We start from the raw sequence: 17,379 nt of genomic DNA, 5'->3' as shown, positions 1-17,379 counted from the left end.
TTCCCTGAGTCTTATGTTTTTTTGGTGCTTTTATATTAAAAAGACCATTTTCCAGTTGTTTGCTGCTAGTATGTAAAAATGTAAATTGATTTTTAAAATTTTTTTATTGAAGTATAGTTCATTTACAATGTTGTTAGACTTTTATATTAACTTTACATCTTTTGACCTTGCTGGATTGATTTAGCAGTTGTTCTAGTAGTTGTTTTGTAAGTTCCTGAGGATTTTCTGCATGAACATTTTTTCTGCAAATACAGTTTTATTTCTTCCTTTCTGATCTTTATGTCTTTTTCTTGATTAATTGTAATAGCTAGGACCTCCTGTAAAATGTTGAATAGAATTGGTAAGAGCATATATACTTGCATTGTTGTAAGGGGAAATGTATTCACTCTTTCACTGTTGATGTTACAGATTTTTCATAGATGCCCTTTATCAGCTTGAGGAATTTCCTTTCTGTTCCTGGTTTGCCGAGAATTTTTATAATAAACAGGTGTTGAATTTTTTTTTGCGGTACATGGGCCTCTCACTGTTGTGGCCCCTCCTGTTGCGGAGCACAGGCTCCAGACGTGCAGGCTCAGTGGCCATGGCTCACGGGCCCAGCTGCTCCATGGCATGTGGGGTCTTCCCAGACTGGGGCACGAACCCGTGTCCCCTGCATCAGCAGGTGGACTCTCAACCACTGTGCCACCAGGGAAGCCCTACAGGTGTTGAATTTAGTAAAATACTTTTATATCTATTGAAATGATATGATTTTCCTTTTTTTAATCTGTTAATGTGGTGAATTACATTGATTTTCATATATTAAACCAACCTTGCATTTGTGGGACAAACTCCACTTGGTTATGATTATGCTTTCATATGTTCCTGGATTTTATTTGCCATAATTTTATATAGGCTTTATATTTATGTTCATGTGCTACATTGGTTTTGTAAATCATGATAGGAATTTTGGTTTTACTATAAATAAGGTGAGAAACCATTGGAAAGTCTTGAACAGAATAATAGGTGATTTGATTTGGGAATGAAAAGGGTAAGGCAATTAAGGCCAATGGCAGGTTAATAAAACCAAGAAATTTGATACAAAATTACTTCTATATGAAGGCATCTTAGCTTGAGTATCAATTGAAAACTTACTTACATTTGGTTGGAACATATCACACAGAAAATGATACTCAGGAAGACCACTTCCAGGCTGCAAAAGTTTAACCATAGAGTTTTATGTACAGCCTATGGCAATTAATGGTACTGGGAGTTTTTTTAGCCACACTGACATGAAATTGGTTTTTTAAAGGTAATGAACTTAGCTTGAATGCAGGATAACTAGCAGCAAGAGAGGAAGGGTGTTTGCAGACTGTTATATTAATATATATATAAAAAGATTATTATGATTTTCTGATAGTTACCTTTAGTTATGCATGATTTATTTTCTTAATAAATTTTCCTTCATTCTCATTGTCTATAATCTCATTATTAGACTGCATTTAACAGCTGTTAAATCCTTGAACTTCTTATGTAGTTCATTCATCAATTTGTGCTTTAGAACTTCTTCTTTTCTAATGCATAAATACAAAAGACATTTGTTTTCTTGGTATCTTTTAGATTGGGAGTATGCATTTAAAAACAATGAATTTTCATCAAAGCAAGTTATTTATGAGGAATCATCCAAAGTAAGGACAATGGGAAGAAGCCATCTTAGTTATAACCTTGACTGCTCCAATTTGAGAGAAGACTCTAAAAATGAGGACTGGTTTAAGAACCACTTGGGAAGTCAGGAGATACAGTCTAGTCAATTGATCATCACTCATAAAGAAATCCTGACTAAAGATCAAAGTAATGAATATACTAAATCTTGGCAAACTTTCCATCAGGATGCAATCTTTGATATAAGGCAGAGTTTTCCCACCAAAGAAAGAATACATAAGCATGAGCCACGAAAGAGAAGCTACCGGAAAAAATCTGTTGAAATGAAACGTAAGAAAGTCTATGTAGAAAAGAAACTTTTGAAATGTAATGAATGTGAGAAGGTTTTCAACCAGAGCTCATCTCTTACTCTTCATCAGAGAATTCACACTGGAGAGAAACCCTATGCATGTGTTGAATGTGGGAAAACCTTCAGCCAGAGTGCGAACTTAGCTCAACATAAGAGAATACATACTGGAGAGAAACCCTATGAATGTAAAGAATGTAGGAAAGCCTTTAGCCAGAATGCCCATCTTGCTCAACATCAGAGAGTTCATACTGGAGAGAAACCTTATCAGTGTAAAGAATGTAAAAAAGCCTTCAGCCAGATTGCACACCTGACTCAACATCAGAGGGTTCATACTGGGGAAAGACCTTTTGAATGTATTGAATGTGGAAAGGCCTTTAGTAATGGCTCATTTCTTGCTCAGCATCAGAGAATTCACACAGGAGAGAAGCCTTATATATGTAACGTGTGTGGGAAAGCCTTCAGCCATCGAGGATACCTAATTGTACATCAGAGAATTCATACTGGAGAGAGACCCTATGAATGTAAGGAATGTAGGAAAACCTTCAGCCAGTATGCACACCTGGCTCAACATCAGAGAGTTCATACTGGAGAGAAACCTTATGAGTGTAAAGTATGTAGGAAAGCTTTCAGCCAGATTGCATACCTTGATCAACATCAGAGGGTTCATACTGGAGAGAAGCCCTATGAATGTATCGAATGTGGGAAGGCCTTTAGCAACAGCTCGTCACTTGCACAACATCAGAGAAGTCATACCGGAGAGAAACCTTACATGTGTAAGGAATGCAGGAAAACATTTAGCCAGAATGCAGGCCTTGCTCAACATCAGCGAATTCACACTGGAGAGAAACCTTACGAATGTAACATTTGTGGGAAAGCCTTTAGCTACAGTGGATCTCTTACTCTACATCAAAGAATTCATACTGGGGAAAGACCCTATGAATGTAAGGATTGCAGGAAATCTTTCAGGCAGCGAGCACACCTTGCTCATCATGAGAGAATTCATACCATGGAGTCATTCTTGACTCTTTCCTCCCCCTCACCCTCCGTGTCCAGTCAGTTGCCAAGACCTGTAGGTTCTATCTCCTAAATATGCCTTGAATCTGACTCTAATTAATTTCCATTCTGTCATCTTTGTCCAGTACACAATAATCTATCTGACATGGACTATGGAAATAACTCTCTAATTGATCTCCCTGTGTTTACCATTTCCTGCTAGTAGTGCATATTACAGTCAAACTTGTGTTTAAAAAGTTTAATCATATCACTTCTCCATCATTAAAACCCTTCATTGGCATCCCATAGGTCTTAGGTCAAGGCACACATTCCTCAAAATAGCCTAAAAGACCTCCAACCCCCAATACTTTGTTCCAGTCTACATTTCAGAGTCCCATCTCATGTTACCCACCTCATTCTTTGGCTAATTATCAACATTAAGAATTTACAGTGCAGCATCAAATAGATCTGGGTTCCAATTCTTACTCTTCCATTTTCTGGCCCCCTAGTTTTGGAGAAACCTTTTGTCCCTTGTATGCTTCAGTCTTTTTATTTATATTATGGAAAATAATAATGGTACTACCTCAAGTTAATGTAAGGATTAAATGAGATAATGCATGTGAACTGCTCAGCAGAGTGCCTAGCATAAAGTAATCACTCAATAAACACTAATGTAAAATAAAAAGGTACTATGAAAAAAGAATATCATCTCAGCAATGATTACCCGCGAAATAATAAAGCAACCCAAAAGACTGTAAAGGTTTTTGATTAGGAACAGCAGTCATTGTTCTAAAGGTGGGTGATAGGGGTATCCAGCACAGGAGAGTTAATGTTGGAGTCCATGATGACAGAGTAAGATGGGGGCTTCTGTTTCAACATGAATACACAGAGATATGATTTTGTTGATAAGAAAAACTAACTTCATTCTATAGTCAACAGTTTTAAGAAGCCAGGTGTTAAAAATCACTTGTAATAAGTAAAATTTACTGAGATGTATTCATCATTTGCATTTAAACAAAGGCAATATAGTTTTTAAAAGACAGAAAACTTTAAAAGATCAATAACCAAAGAAGAATAGAAAGTAAAATTTAAGTTTAACTCACCTCTCTTAATTTCAGGTAGATGAATTGTATTAAACACATGTCATTTAAATAGAAAAGTTGTTAAGCTTCTAAGCTGTAATTCCAAAACTAGAGGGAAGAGAAACCAAAACTATAGGTCAAAACTCATCAACATGTTTGATTTGATATGCATCAAGTTTCAAATGAATATGAATACCTTTAGATGGACATGTGTTTTCCAGTTCTCCACAGTTCAAACCACTACCTGTTCCCTTACATCTGACTTGTTTTACACTTTATATTACTTCCTGACTCCTGAAGGCTTTGAGCATGCAATCAATGCAGTAACCAGTTCTCTTGTGAACATAAGTACAAAGAAAATAACTAAAGTTTAATGGAGGATTAAAAGAATAGACATTTTATCCTTCTGTAGGGGAAGACTCAGTACTCTACAGATGTTAATAGGCCCCAAATTAATCTATAGATTTGTTAGTAGGCCTCAAATTAATCTATAGATTCTTTGTACCTGACAAAATAAGGCTTTCTTTTTAAGGCTTGAAACATTGTTTGCCAACATACACACATACACATTCACAACATACACACATAAAGGAAATATATAATAAAGGTGATATTTCATGTCAGTGGCTTAACAGTATTGGTAAATGAGATTCGGCTCAAAAAAATTATTTCTGTACAAAACAATCACCTCATTCTTTTATCCAGATGCAAAACAGAGTCATTAGAGGACACCATAACATGCTTTATAATCATGAAGAATGGTCTTCCTAAATACGACATGAGATCCAGAAGCCACACACACAAAGATTCTAGGTTTGACTATATAAGAACTTTAATTAAAGCTTTTATATAGTCAAAGATAGTACAAACGAAAGGTTTTTAAACATTAGAGTTGGAAAAAATCATTAAAATGTTTAACTTATGAAGTTCGTATACTTAACATAAAAGTGCTTCTACAAGTCATTTAGAAAAATGACACCTCCTCCCCTCATGGGCAAAAGGGTATAAAGAGCCAACAGGTGACTGATGAAAGTGGTAAGTACAGAATCTCACAAGGATCAGAACACAAGTTAAACAAATGAACTACCATCTTTCAATATCAGATTGATAAAATTTGCATTGCAAAAGCATAGGAGAGGAGGTACTTCTATGTACTGATGTAAGGGTGTATGAATTTGTACAGTATTTCTGAAAGGTAACTTGTCAGCATCAAAATTTTCATTGGGAATCAAGGTTTTCTTTTGCAGTTAAACACAAGTTTATCTTTCCTCCATATCCTATTAAAAGATAAAACAATTTAAAAGGTATCAAAAAAGAGAAGTCATCAGTGGATGAAAGAATCAAATTTTATAAAAGACAAAACGGAAAAGAGTGGTTATTCATGAAATGTTGCAGAAGAAGCTGTTACCTGAAATGTTGGCATGACAGGAATTTCAGTAAAGGGAGTCAGTCTGTCCAAAGGGTCCCTAGAAAAGTTCATGCTTTGAGTTGGCTTGTGTAGAGGCTGGGTAATAAGGAGACACGATGACAAGACAGTTAATGATTTTTTATGTGAAAGTTATGTTAGTACCCCTGCCAACAGCCTTCCCACTCCACCCTCTCTTCTGTAAGTAAATTGAAATGGATCCTTCCTTCACACCATTCACAAAAATTAGTTCCAGTTGAATAAAATCCTAAATGTTAAAGTAAATAGTAAAGTATTAGAAGAAAATATAGTACCATATGCTTATGACTTTGCTGTTGGACATATCTTCCTAAATTAGACAAAAATGAAAGCCATAATGAAGTTGATTAAATCAAAAGTTAGAATGCTTTTAAAAAGACAAAGATAAGAAACAGAATGGGAAAAAAAATTGTAATATAATACAAAGGGAGAGATGTAAGAGTACCTATAAATAGGTAAAGGACAACCAAGCAAGAATAAAAATGAACAAAGGACAAGAATGTGCAAGTCAGAAGAAATACAGATGGACCATAAATATGAGTCCCTGCTTAACCTTGCTAGTATTGAGAGATGCAAATTTAAGTAATCTACAATAATAAAAAAAAAACTTGGTAGTTGTGTAGAGAAATAAATACTCTCATCAGTGCTAATTTGGAGGCACTGAAGTTTTAAAAATGCTCACTATAACCCCTTTGGAGGGCAGCACAGTACATGAAACTGGGAACAGTCTAAATTTCCATCAATAGAGGCATGACTAGAAATACTAGCACCAGTTTAAAAAAATGGACTTGTAATATTGGTATGGATTTGACTAAAAGACACATTGAAAATGGAAAATTTTCATAATAATAGAATATTATATATTTAAAATATATTTCTAATACATTTATATAAGTATGCAAATACTTAGAAAAAGTCCTGAACAGACACATCCAACTGATAAGTGTTTCTTTGGGGGAGGGAACTAGAATTGGACATTCTGGTCAAGAGGGTAGGTTTACCATTATCTGTAATGTTTGAAGTTTTAAATAAGAATGTTAAAATTTTAAAAATTTAAACTATGAAAAAATTCAACAAACTCATGGAGAACTAGAGCAGCTAGAGTGAGAGTTGGCAGCCTAAGTTGAAACCTTTTTTGGAATTTGGAGAATTTCCCATCAACTCACCAGCCTTTCCCATGCAGGCAGAGAGCCCAGTAAACCTTTTCATTCAGGGAAACAGGTCTACAATGAGAATAACCAAAGAACCTCCTGCTATCTACCTAAGATAATCAAACCATATCATTATTAAGTGTGAACAGACAGCTAAGGATCATCACAGATGAAGAAAAGTACCAGCATAATAAGGACCAAGAGAGAGACTAAACCAGAGTAGGGAAAGTTATATAATGAGAAGAAAATAAAAATTTGTGTTAGTCTGAGATTTGAATAGATGTTGCACTTTTAAAGCAAATATGGGAAGCTACCAAAAACAGGAATAAGACAGAACTCCTAAGGATGAAAAAACATTATTGCTGTAATAGAAGGTTTGAAAGAAAATTGTGGAAAGTCTTCAAGTTCATAAATTGAAAAGTTAAATGAGAAACAAAAGGGACCTGGAAGTTCAGAAGGTCTAACATCTAACTGAGTTCCAGAAAAAAAATTAAGAGAAAATATAATAGGAATGTATCAAATAAATGATTAAGAATCTTTCTAAACTGAAGAAAATTATGAACACTCAGCTAGGAATAGCTCACTCAATGTTGGGCAGGCTGAAGTGGCAAAAAGCACAATTACAATAGAAAAAAAAGACACCCAGAAATACGCTTGTGAAATTTCATAATACTAAAGATGAGGCCATCCTAAAAGCTTTCAAAATATGGAAATTTCTCCTGATAAAGAATAATGATCAAGATAGCATTAGCCTTCCCTCTGATGAGCAATATTAGATTGTAGAATACAGAACAGCACTTTCCAACTTGTGAGTTAAAACTGCTTTGAATCTAGAACTTTATACCCAAACAGTAATGAAGCATGAGGCCAAGTACTGATATTTTGTATTACCAGTTTACTTCAGTTTACTCCCATTGTCTTTTAATAGGGTATGGAATGATTAGCTTCAGCAAAATTTGGATGGAAAAGGTAAAAAACAGGAAAGGCTTTAAACAGTGGATCTAACCCAGTAAAGTGGTGCTGAGGATGAATAGGATGATCACCCTGCAAGAATCAGACCAAATTACTGGTAGGCTAGATATCCAGGGAGTCAGTGAAGAGGAACTTAAGAATGAAAGGGGTGGGTTACATTAAATAGAATTAATACAAAGTTTGAGGATTTTAGTAATATGGTGAAGACAAAAGTTCGTCAGAAGGAAAGAAAAACAATTACTGGCTCTGGAAAAAAAAAAAGGAGAAGCCATACCAGATATTATGGTCCTAATATAAAGCAAGCCCCCATAAAATGTGACATGACTTTGGAAAATAACTGGAATATGAAAAAAGAAGTCCATATGATTGATACAAGGAATAGATTCCTTTAAGTGGGTACTGGGATCATAACATTGGACTTGTAGAGCAGAAAATGTAATCGTCACATATTGCTTGGCTCTGACTCTTCAGACAATAATATTTACGTGGTGATAACGATCTAATGCTATTTTATTTCCAACTTTAAAATAGACAAATCACTGAAGTCTCTATGTGTATATATATCTACATATCTAATATCTACCTAATAATGTAAAGGCAAAATATAGCTTATATAGACTGGATGGTGGGAGGTTGACAAGGAAATAAGAGCTTGAAGCAAGGATAAGGGGAAATATGCTCACTGTATATAGAGGGGATTCAGGAGATGTCTAAAGGCGATAGAATAAGAAATGTAGGTTAGCTGTATTTCAAGTTAAAATACATCAGAGGAGCTAATATAACTCAGTGGGATGAATTAAATCCTTACCTTTCATAAGAAAGACTATAAAGTTGATAAATTTACAAATAAAATTACAACTGTAATCAGGATTATGACAGAAACCCAATTCAAGTCAGCTTAGGAGAAAGGTATTTATTAGTTCCTACAACTCAAAGATGTAGAGCATGTATGTTACAGTCTCAGGTAGGCTGCATGTAAGTGTTCAGACTCATCAGAGATTAATAGCTCACAGCTCTGTGTTCAGTTGTTTCATTCTCTGGCAGGTTCTGTCTCTTGGCAGGAAGAAAATGGCATCTGATGATATTACACTTAAAAAATCCTTAGAGCTTTTAATCTCAAAAGCAAGGTGATCTGAGCCTCCATGTCAATCCCTGGGAGGAAAATATAATTTGTTCCAGTTTATGCTATGTGCCCACTCTGGACCAATCATCAGATCCAGGGTAGGGGGTACTCTGGCCAAGCTGGGTCAAGTTCACATACCAGGGGAATTGGATCACTGGATGGCCAATTAACAAAATTCCCATGGGATGGGGGTAGGGTGGAGGGCAGTTGAGAATCAGTTCCCGTAAAGAAAACAACAGACCTGAACTGACATATGAGGGCAACACTGACTCACTAAGTGTGTAGATATACCTATCTTTTGCTGCAGAAATACTGTGTGTAATTATAGGGAGCTGCCTCAGCCCCTGTAGCAAGGGTAAGTTAAATTTCCAGGGGTCAACTGGACTCAGTACACAGTTGCTAGTATTTAAGCTATCTTGCCAGACTCCTGAGATGGCTGCACATTGGACAAGGTAACTCCAACAGCAAGAGACTAGGGCTTGGGTGACAAGTGGTTGAGCCTCACCTGCACCATTTATGCCAGGAGACATCAGGGGAGTTCCCTTTAAAGACCTCCAAAGAAGGCTTTCTGCACAGATGTCAGACAGCCAACAAAAAGTGAAGCTGTTTACATAAAGGACAGCAGATCTGCTCTACAAAGGGGATTGCCTTCCAGTTTAGAAAAACTCCATTTCTCCCCCACCCCCGCCCCTTTTCATGGTCTCTATGGAAGAGTAGCAGACTGGTACATTCCCATAAGGAGGCAAATTCAAATGTATGTATGAGGAGCTTTTAAAAATACTAACTTTGAATTTAAAGTGGTGGGACCAAGATATCTCTATCCATTTCTCCTTTCTGAAACCAAGTGAAAGCAACAAGAAGAATAAGAAACAGAAGGAAACTCCATCTTCGATGAAGTAAAGAAACGTCTATAATTCTGAGTCTCAAAATCCACAAGGAAATGCTGCTAAATGTGGTGAGAATCCTGGGAGAGGAAACTGATGATGCATTGATGAGCACAAAATACCTCCAAAGTAGTGGCATATCTGGAAGGGCAAAAGAAAAGGCACCTCAACTGAAGCCACAGTATTACTCTGAAAAGTCTGGCTTTAGAAGTCTCCGGAAATTCTGTTTACAATTGCAAAAGAGTGGCAGGGGTGAGGAGCTGGAGTGTTCAAGGAGGAAATACATGGGTTTTGAAGAGGTGATTTATCATCTGACAGAGGAGAGGGAAGCTGCGAATGATGTGCAGGACTGCAAGGTAAACGTTAAATCCTTGCTACTCAACATGTGGGGCCTGGACTAGCAGCATCAGCCTCACCTCGTAATTTCTTAGGATTCCAGAACCTTGGACCTTAACCCGGAGCTAGTAATTCAGAATCTGTATCTTACAAGATGCCCAGGTGATCTGAATACATGGTAATACATGAGAATCACTAGGCTAAAACAAATTTCCTACTAGTCTAGAATACAGGCCTTTGATAAACAGCCAGATCAGGAAGAGCTCTACTCATTCAAAAATGTAGTCTAGTCTTTCAGAGACCCTATGGAATGATAGTAGACTCAGATTTACAAATTCCTCTTACTAAAATTGAACAGAGTGAGGAACAAAAACCCCAATACACCACCTTATATCACACACTATGAAAAGTAGAATACAGAATTAACAGAGCCACATTAAAAGAACATGCCAATATCTTTGGCACAGTCTGCCCTCTGGTAAAGTGGCATAATGGAGAAAAAGTAGGCAGAAGAAATTCTGAAAAACTTTACTAATATATCTCAAGATGGGCAAGATGTAGGCAGCACTGGACAAAGGTACATAACATTTCTCTAGGTAACCTTCATTCTAGATAAATACTAGTTTGAACAGGAAAGGCAAGTTGGCAGTAACTATCAAAATATGCCTCTCTTTTGATCCAGCAATTTAATTCTCCAAAAATATTGGTAAAAAATTTCAAAAGCATGTGAAAGACTTAATTGCAACCCTGTTTTTAAAAATAAATCCTAGCTCCACAGTGAGGCCTACGCTAATTAAATGCTTATTTGAGATCTGCTGGTGAAGATGGAATTATAGAGAATTGTTTATCCTCCCATCTGAAACAATAAAACACTGGACAAAACATGAAACCTTGGCATTCAAGACATTGGATAACAGGCAATGAAACAGAGACCCCTGAAAAATGGGAAACAAATGAGATGAGTACTATGATTTCCCCAGATAACTGCATGGAAAGTTTCCAGGCTGTTGCCTCCCAAAGTTGAGGAAATGAAGCTAAAAGTCACGGAGACTGAGGTGACTGGAGTTCACAGGATGAAGTGCCTGAAAGCTCTAAGAGGAAAAAACCCTAGACATCTGCAGAATTTTTAGCTGAATTTTACCTGAATACTCATCAGAACATGCATGTGAAGAAATTACCTGAAGCAGGGGGAAAAAACTGATAGAACTACAAAAAGAAATAGACAAATCTAAATCTTTAAAGTAAAGACTGTTACAAGAAACAAAGGACACTACATAATGATCAAGGGATCAATCCAAGAAGATATAACAATTGTAAATACATATGTACCCAACATAGGAGCACCTCAATATATAAGGCAAATATTAACAGATATAAAAGGAGAAATCCACAGTAATACAATAATAGTAGGGGACTTTTAACACTCCACTTACATCAATGGATATAAAAAACACACACTTAAGTAACACAGTAGAGCAAATGGACTTAACTGACACCTATAGAGCAGCAGTCCCCAACCTTTTTGGCACCAGTGACTGGTTTCGTGGAAGACAATTTTTCCACAGACTGGGGTTGGCAGGGCGGATGGTTTTGGGATGATTCAAGCACATTTCATTTGTTGTGCACTTTACTTCTATTATTATTATATTGTAAGAATATAATGAAATAATTATACAACTCACCATAATGCTGACAGGAGGTGGAGCTCAGGTGGTAATGCGAGCGATGGGGAGTGGCTGTAAATACAGATGAAGCTTCGCTCGCTTGCCTGCCGCTCACCTCCTGCCATGTGGCCTGGTTCCTAACAGGCCATGGACTGGTTGGGGGCCCCTGCTATAGAGCATACTATCCAAAAGCAGCAGAATACACATTCTTTTCAAGTGCACATGGAACATTCTCCAGGATAGATCACGTGCTAGGTGGCAAAACAAGCCTCAGTAAATTTAAGAAAATTGAAATCATATCATCTTTTCTGACCACAATGCTATAAGGCTAAAAGTCAACTCCGAGAAAAACTGCAAAAAACAGACATGTGTAGGCTGAATAAAATGCTACTAAACAACAAATGGGATCACTGAAGAAATCAAAGAGAAAATCAAAAAATATCTAGAAATGAAAACATGACAATCCAAAACCTATGGGACACCACAAAAGCAGTTCTAAGAGGGAAATCTACAGTGATACAATCTTGACTCAGAAAACAAGGAAGAGCTCAAATAAACAACCTAACCTTACACATAAAGGAACTAGAGAAAGAAGAACAAACAAAACCTAAAGTTAGTAGAAGGAAAAAAATCATAAAGATTCAGAGCAGAAACAAATGAAATAGAGACTAAAAAAATAGAAAAGATCAATGGAACTAAAAGCTGGTTCTTTGAAGAGATAAATAAAATTGATAAACCTTTAGCCAGGTTCATCAAAAAAAAAAGGGAGAGGGTCCATTTCAATAAAATCAGAGGGCTTTCCTGGTGGCGCAAGTGGTTGAGAGTCCGCCTGCAGATGCAGGGGACACGGGTTCGTGCCCCGGTCCGGGAAGATTCCACATGCCGCGGAGTGGCTGGGCCCGTGAGCCATGGCCGCTGAGCCTGCGCATCCAGAGCCTGTGCTCCACAACGGGAGAGGCCACAACAGTGAGAGGCCCGCATACCACAAAACAAATAAATTTGAAAAAATAATAATAAAATCAGAAATGAAAAAGAAGTTACAACCGAAAACACAGAAATAAAAAGGATCATAAGAGACTACTCTGAGCAATTATAGGCCAATAAAATGGACAACCTAGAAGAAATGGACAAATTCTTACAAAGGTACAATCACCCAAGACTGAGACAGGAAGAAACAGAAAATATGAACAGACCAATTGCCAGTACTGAAATTGAATCAGTAATTTAAAAACTCCCAACAAACAAAAGTCCAGGACAAGATGGCTTCACAGGTGAATTCTACCAAACATTTAGAGAAGTTAACAACTATCCTTCTGAAATGATTCCAGAAAACTGCACAGGAAGGAACACTTCCAAACTCATTCTGTGCAACCACCATCACCCTGACAGCAAAATCTGACAGAGATTCCCTGGTGGTCCAGTAGTTAGGACTCCGTGCTGCCACTGCAGGGGGCCCAGGATCAATCCGTGGTCAGGGAGCTAAGACCCCACAAGCTGTGTGGCGTGGCCAAAAACAAAAAAACAAAAAACTCAGACAAAGATATCACAAAAAAAAGAATTACAGGTCAATATCACTGGTGAACATAGATGCAAAAATCCTCAACAAAATACTAGCAAACCAAATAATAGGTAAAAAGGATCACACAACCAATATCAAGTGGGATTTATCCCAGGAAGGCAAGAATTTTTCAATATCTACAAATCAGTCAATGTGATGATACACAACATTAAAAAACTGGAAAATGAAAACCATATGATCATTACCATAGATGCAGAAAAAGCTTTTGACAATATTCAACATCCATTTATAAAAACTCTCCAGAAAGTGGGCATAGAGGGAACATACCTCAACACAATGAAAACCATATATGATAAAGCTAACATCATAATCAATGGTGAAAAGCTGAATGCATTCCCTCTAGGAACAAGACAAGGATGCTCACTCTCACCACTTTTATTCAACATACTTTTGGAAGTCCTAGCCACAGCAAGCCGAGAAGAAAAACAAGAAAAGAAATCCAAATTGGAAAAGAAGAAGTACAACTGTCACTGTTTGCAGATGACATGATACTATACATAGAAAATCATAAAGACATTACCAGAATACTAGAGTTAATCAATAAATTCAGTAAATTTGCAGGATATAAAATAAATATATAGAAATCTGTTGAATTTCTATACACTAACTACAAAATATCAGAAAGAAAAATTAAGGAAACAATTCCATTTGCCACTGCATTAAAAAGAATAAAATTCTGAGGAATAAACCTATCCAAGAGGGCAAAAGACCTGTATAAGACTGATGAAAGAAACTGAAGACAATACAAACAGATGGAAAGATACACAGTGTTCTTGGATTGGAAGAATCAATATTGTTAAAATGACCATACTACTGAAGGCAATCTACAGATTCATTGCAATTCCTATCAAATTACCAATGGCATTTTTCACAGAACTAGAACAAAAAAACTTTTAATTTGTATGGAAACACAAAAGACTCCTAGTAGCAAAAGCAATCTTAAGAAAGAATGGAGCTGGAGGAATCACGCTCCCTGACTTCAGACTATAATACAAAGCGACAGTAATCAAAACAGTACAGTACTGGCACAAAATCAGACAGATCAATGGAACAGGACAGAAAGCCCAGAAATAAACCCACATCCTTATGGTCAATTAACCTACGACAAAGGAGGCAAGAATATAAAACGGAGGGCTTCCCTGGTGGTGCAGTGGTTAAGAATCTGCCTGCCAATGCAGGGGACATGGGTTCAAGCCCTGGTCTGGGAAGATCCCACACACCATGGAGCAACTAAGCCCATGCGCCACAACTACTGAGCCTATGCTCTAGAGCCCACGAGCCACAACTACTGAGCCCACATGCCTAGAGCCCTGTTCCACAACAAGACAAGCCACCACTGTGAGAAGCCTGCATACTACAACAAAGAGTAGGCCCCGCTCGTCACGACTAGAGAAAGCCCATGCACAGCAACAAAGACCCAAAAAATAAATTAAATTAAAAAATATATATATATATAGGAGAAATGACAGTACCTTCAATATAAGTGCTGGGAAAACTGGACAGCTACATGTAAAAGAATGAAATTAGAACATTCTATAACACCGTATACAAAAATCAACTCAAAATGGGTTAAATACCTAAACACAAGACTGGATACTATAAAGCTCCTAGAGGAAAACATAAGCAGAACACTCTTTGACATAAATTGTAGCAATATTTTTTTGGATCCTTCTCCTAAAGTAACGGAAATAAAAGCAAAAATAAACAAACTGGACCTAATTAAGCTTAAAAGTTTCTGAACACAAAAGAAACCATGAACAGAACAAAAGACAACCTAGGGAATGGGAGAAAATATTTGCAAATGAGGCAACCACAAGGGATTAATTTCCAAAATATACAAATAGCTCATACAGCTCAGAATCAAAAAACAAATAACCCAATTTAAAAAAATTTAAAAAATGGACAGAAGACCTAAACAGACATTTCTCCAAAAAAGATATACAGATAGCCAACAGGCACATGAAAAGATGCTTCACATTGCTAATCAGTAGAGAAATGCAAATCAAAACTACAATGAGGTATCACCTCACACCAGTCAGAATGGCCATCATCAAAAAGTCCACAAATAATAAATGCTGGAGAGGGTGTGGGAAAAAGGGAACCCTCCTACACTGTTGGTGGGAATGTAAATTGGTACAGCCACTATGGAGAACAGTAAGGAGGTTTCTTAAAACACTAGACATAGAGTTACCATATGATCCTGCAATCCAACTCCTGGGCATATATCCAGAGAAAATTATAATTTGAAATGATACACGCACGACAATGTTCACTGCAGCACTATTTACAATAGCTAAGACATGGAAACAACCTAAATGTCCATCAAAAGATGAATGGATAAAAAAGATGTGGTATATATGTACAAAGGAATACTACTCAGCCATAAAAAAAGAATAAAATAATGCCATTTGCAGCAACATGGAGGACCCAGAGATTATCATATTAAGTGAAGTAAGTCAGACAGAGAAAGACAGATATCAAATGGTATTGCTTATATGTGGAATCTAAAACAAATGATACTGATACAAATGAACTTATTTACAAAACAGCAATAGACTCATAGATAAAGAAAACAAACTATGGTTACAAAAGGGGAAAGGTGGGGGGAGGGAATAAATTAGGAGCTTGGGATTAAGAGATACACACTATTATATATAAAATAGATAAACAACAATGACCTACTGTATAGCACAGGGAACTATATTCAATATCTTGTAATAACCTATAATGAAAAAGAATCTGAAAAACATATATATATATACACATATATATAAGTAAATCACTCCACTGTACATCTGAAACTAACACAACACTGTAAATCAACTATACTTCAATTTAAAGAAAGAAATAGACAAATCCACAATTATAATAGATTTTGACATGCATCTCCCAAAGAACAAGTTGACTGAAAATCAGTAAGGGCACTGAAGACTTGAACAACACCGTCAGCCAACTTGATCTAGTTGACATTTAAAAAACACTCCACTCAAGAACAGTAGAATATGCATTCTTTTTAAATGCACCCAGAACATTTACCAAGATAGACAATATTCCGGGCCTTAAAACACATCTCAATAAATTTAAAAGGATTCAATTCATACAAAATATTTTCTAACTAGAATGGATTAAGTTAGAAATCAATAATAGAAAGATAATTGGAAAATCCCCCAAATATTTGGATCTAAATAGCACAATTTTTAGTAACCCATGGGTTAAAAGAGAAATCAAAAGGCAAAACAGAAAGTATTTTTAATTGAATGAAACTTGTAACACAGCATATCAAAATATGTGGAATGCAGCTAACACATTACTTAGAAGGAAACATAATATTACTAAGTTGGAAAATAAAACTCTCAAATCAATGACTTCAATTTCCACCTTAACAAATTAGAAAATGAAGAGCAATGAAACCCAGTTACCATAAAAATGGAAATAAAGAAATCAGTAGGAAACAGAAAAGACAAAAGCAGGTCAATAAAACCAATAAATCTTCACTCAGACAATATGAAAAAAAAAGAGATAACATACAAGTTACCAATATCCGGAATGGCAGAGATGACATCACTACAGTTATTAAACAGATAAGGGAATATTGGGAATTTTATGTAAATAAATTTAACCACTTAGATAAAATGGAAAAATTTTCTTGAAAGAACCAAACTGCCAACCTTACTCAAGAAGAAATAGATAATTCTTCAACTTATTCCTGGTTTATCCTTTGTCAAGTGCTTTTTATAAAGGAATGTTTGATTTCTTGATATATCTGCCACAATTAACACCCAGTTTCCCACAGCAAATTTTATAAGCTTCATGAAATAAACACAAAGTGAAACTCACCTTTTGGGATCTTAAATAATGAAGCAGGCAAGGTAGATGAGCTTTTGTCTGTCAACAAAAAGATCATTAACTTCAAATTCATAGTCAAGAAGTGTCAAAAGCAGAATTAATGACCATGGAACATAAACTGAAAAACTTGTATCTTGCAAACGAATTTGAGGAAATATAGGATTGGTCAATTAAAAAAATAGGATTGCGTGTACAGTCTACCTTGGCTTTTTCCAAATAGCTGCTTGTTCTCTTCTAAATGACTCAAAGTTCATTCCATTTTTCGGCAATGTGGCAGGAGTACTGGGAATCAAACATACTGGGGCAGTAAGAAATGAC

General features: G+C 36.2%; 1 protein-coding gene and 1 long non-coding RNA gene across 7 annotated transcripts in view; one reads left to right on the top strand and one right to left on the bottom strand.

Moving 5' to 3' along the window:
• The window catches only part of ZNF583 (zinc finger protein 583), a 22,867-nt gene extending 18,666 nt beyond the window's left edge, over positions 1-4,201 (top strand). For all 6 annotated transcript variants that reach the window (XM_079908819.1, XM_079908818.1, XM_079908821.1 and 3 more), the window contains one exon: positions 1,597-4,201. In XM_079908819.1, coding sequence (XP_079764945.1) covers positions 1,597-3,074 — 1,478 coding nt within the window. In that variant the 3' untranslated portion in view covers positions 3,075-4,201. The remainder of the gene's footprint in view (positions 1-1,596) is intronic.
• LOC307179544 lies at positions 1,199-17,379 on the bottom strand. Its single transcript, XR_013825422.1, has 5 exons — positions 17,263-17,379; positions 17,053-17,100; positions 5,471-5,566; positions 4,084-4,170; positions 1,199-1,550 (listed from the first exon to the last, which is right to left on the bottom strand). It is a non-coding gene; the product is annotated as an uncharacterized lncRNA (long non-coding RNA).

This window comes from Stenella coeruleoalba (assembly GCF_951394435.1).
Source record: "Stenella coeruleoalba genome assembly, chromosome: 20".
NCBI lineage: Eukaryota > Metazoa > Chordata > Mammalia > Artiodactyla > Delphinidae > Stenella > Stenella coeruleoalba.
This window is presented reverse-complemented; position numbering and strand designations above follow the sequence as displayed.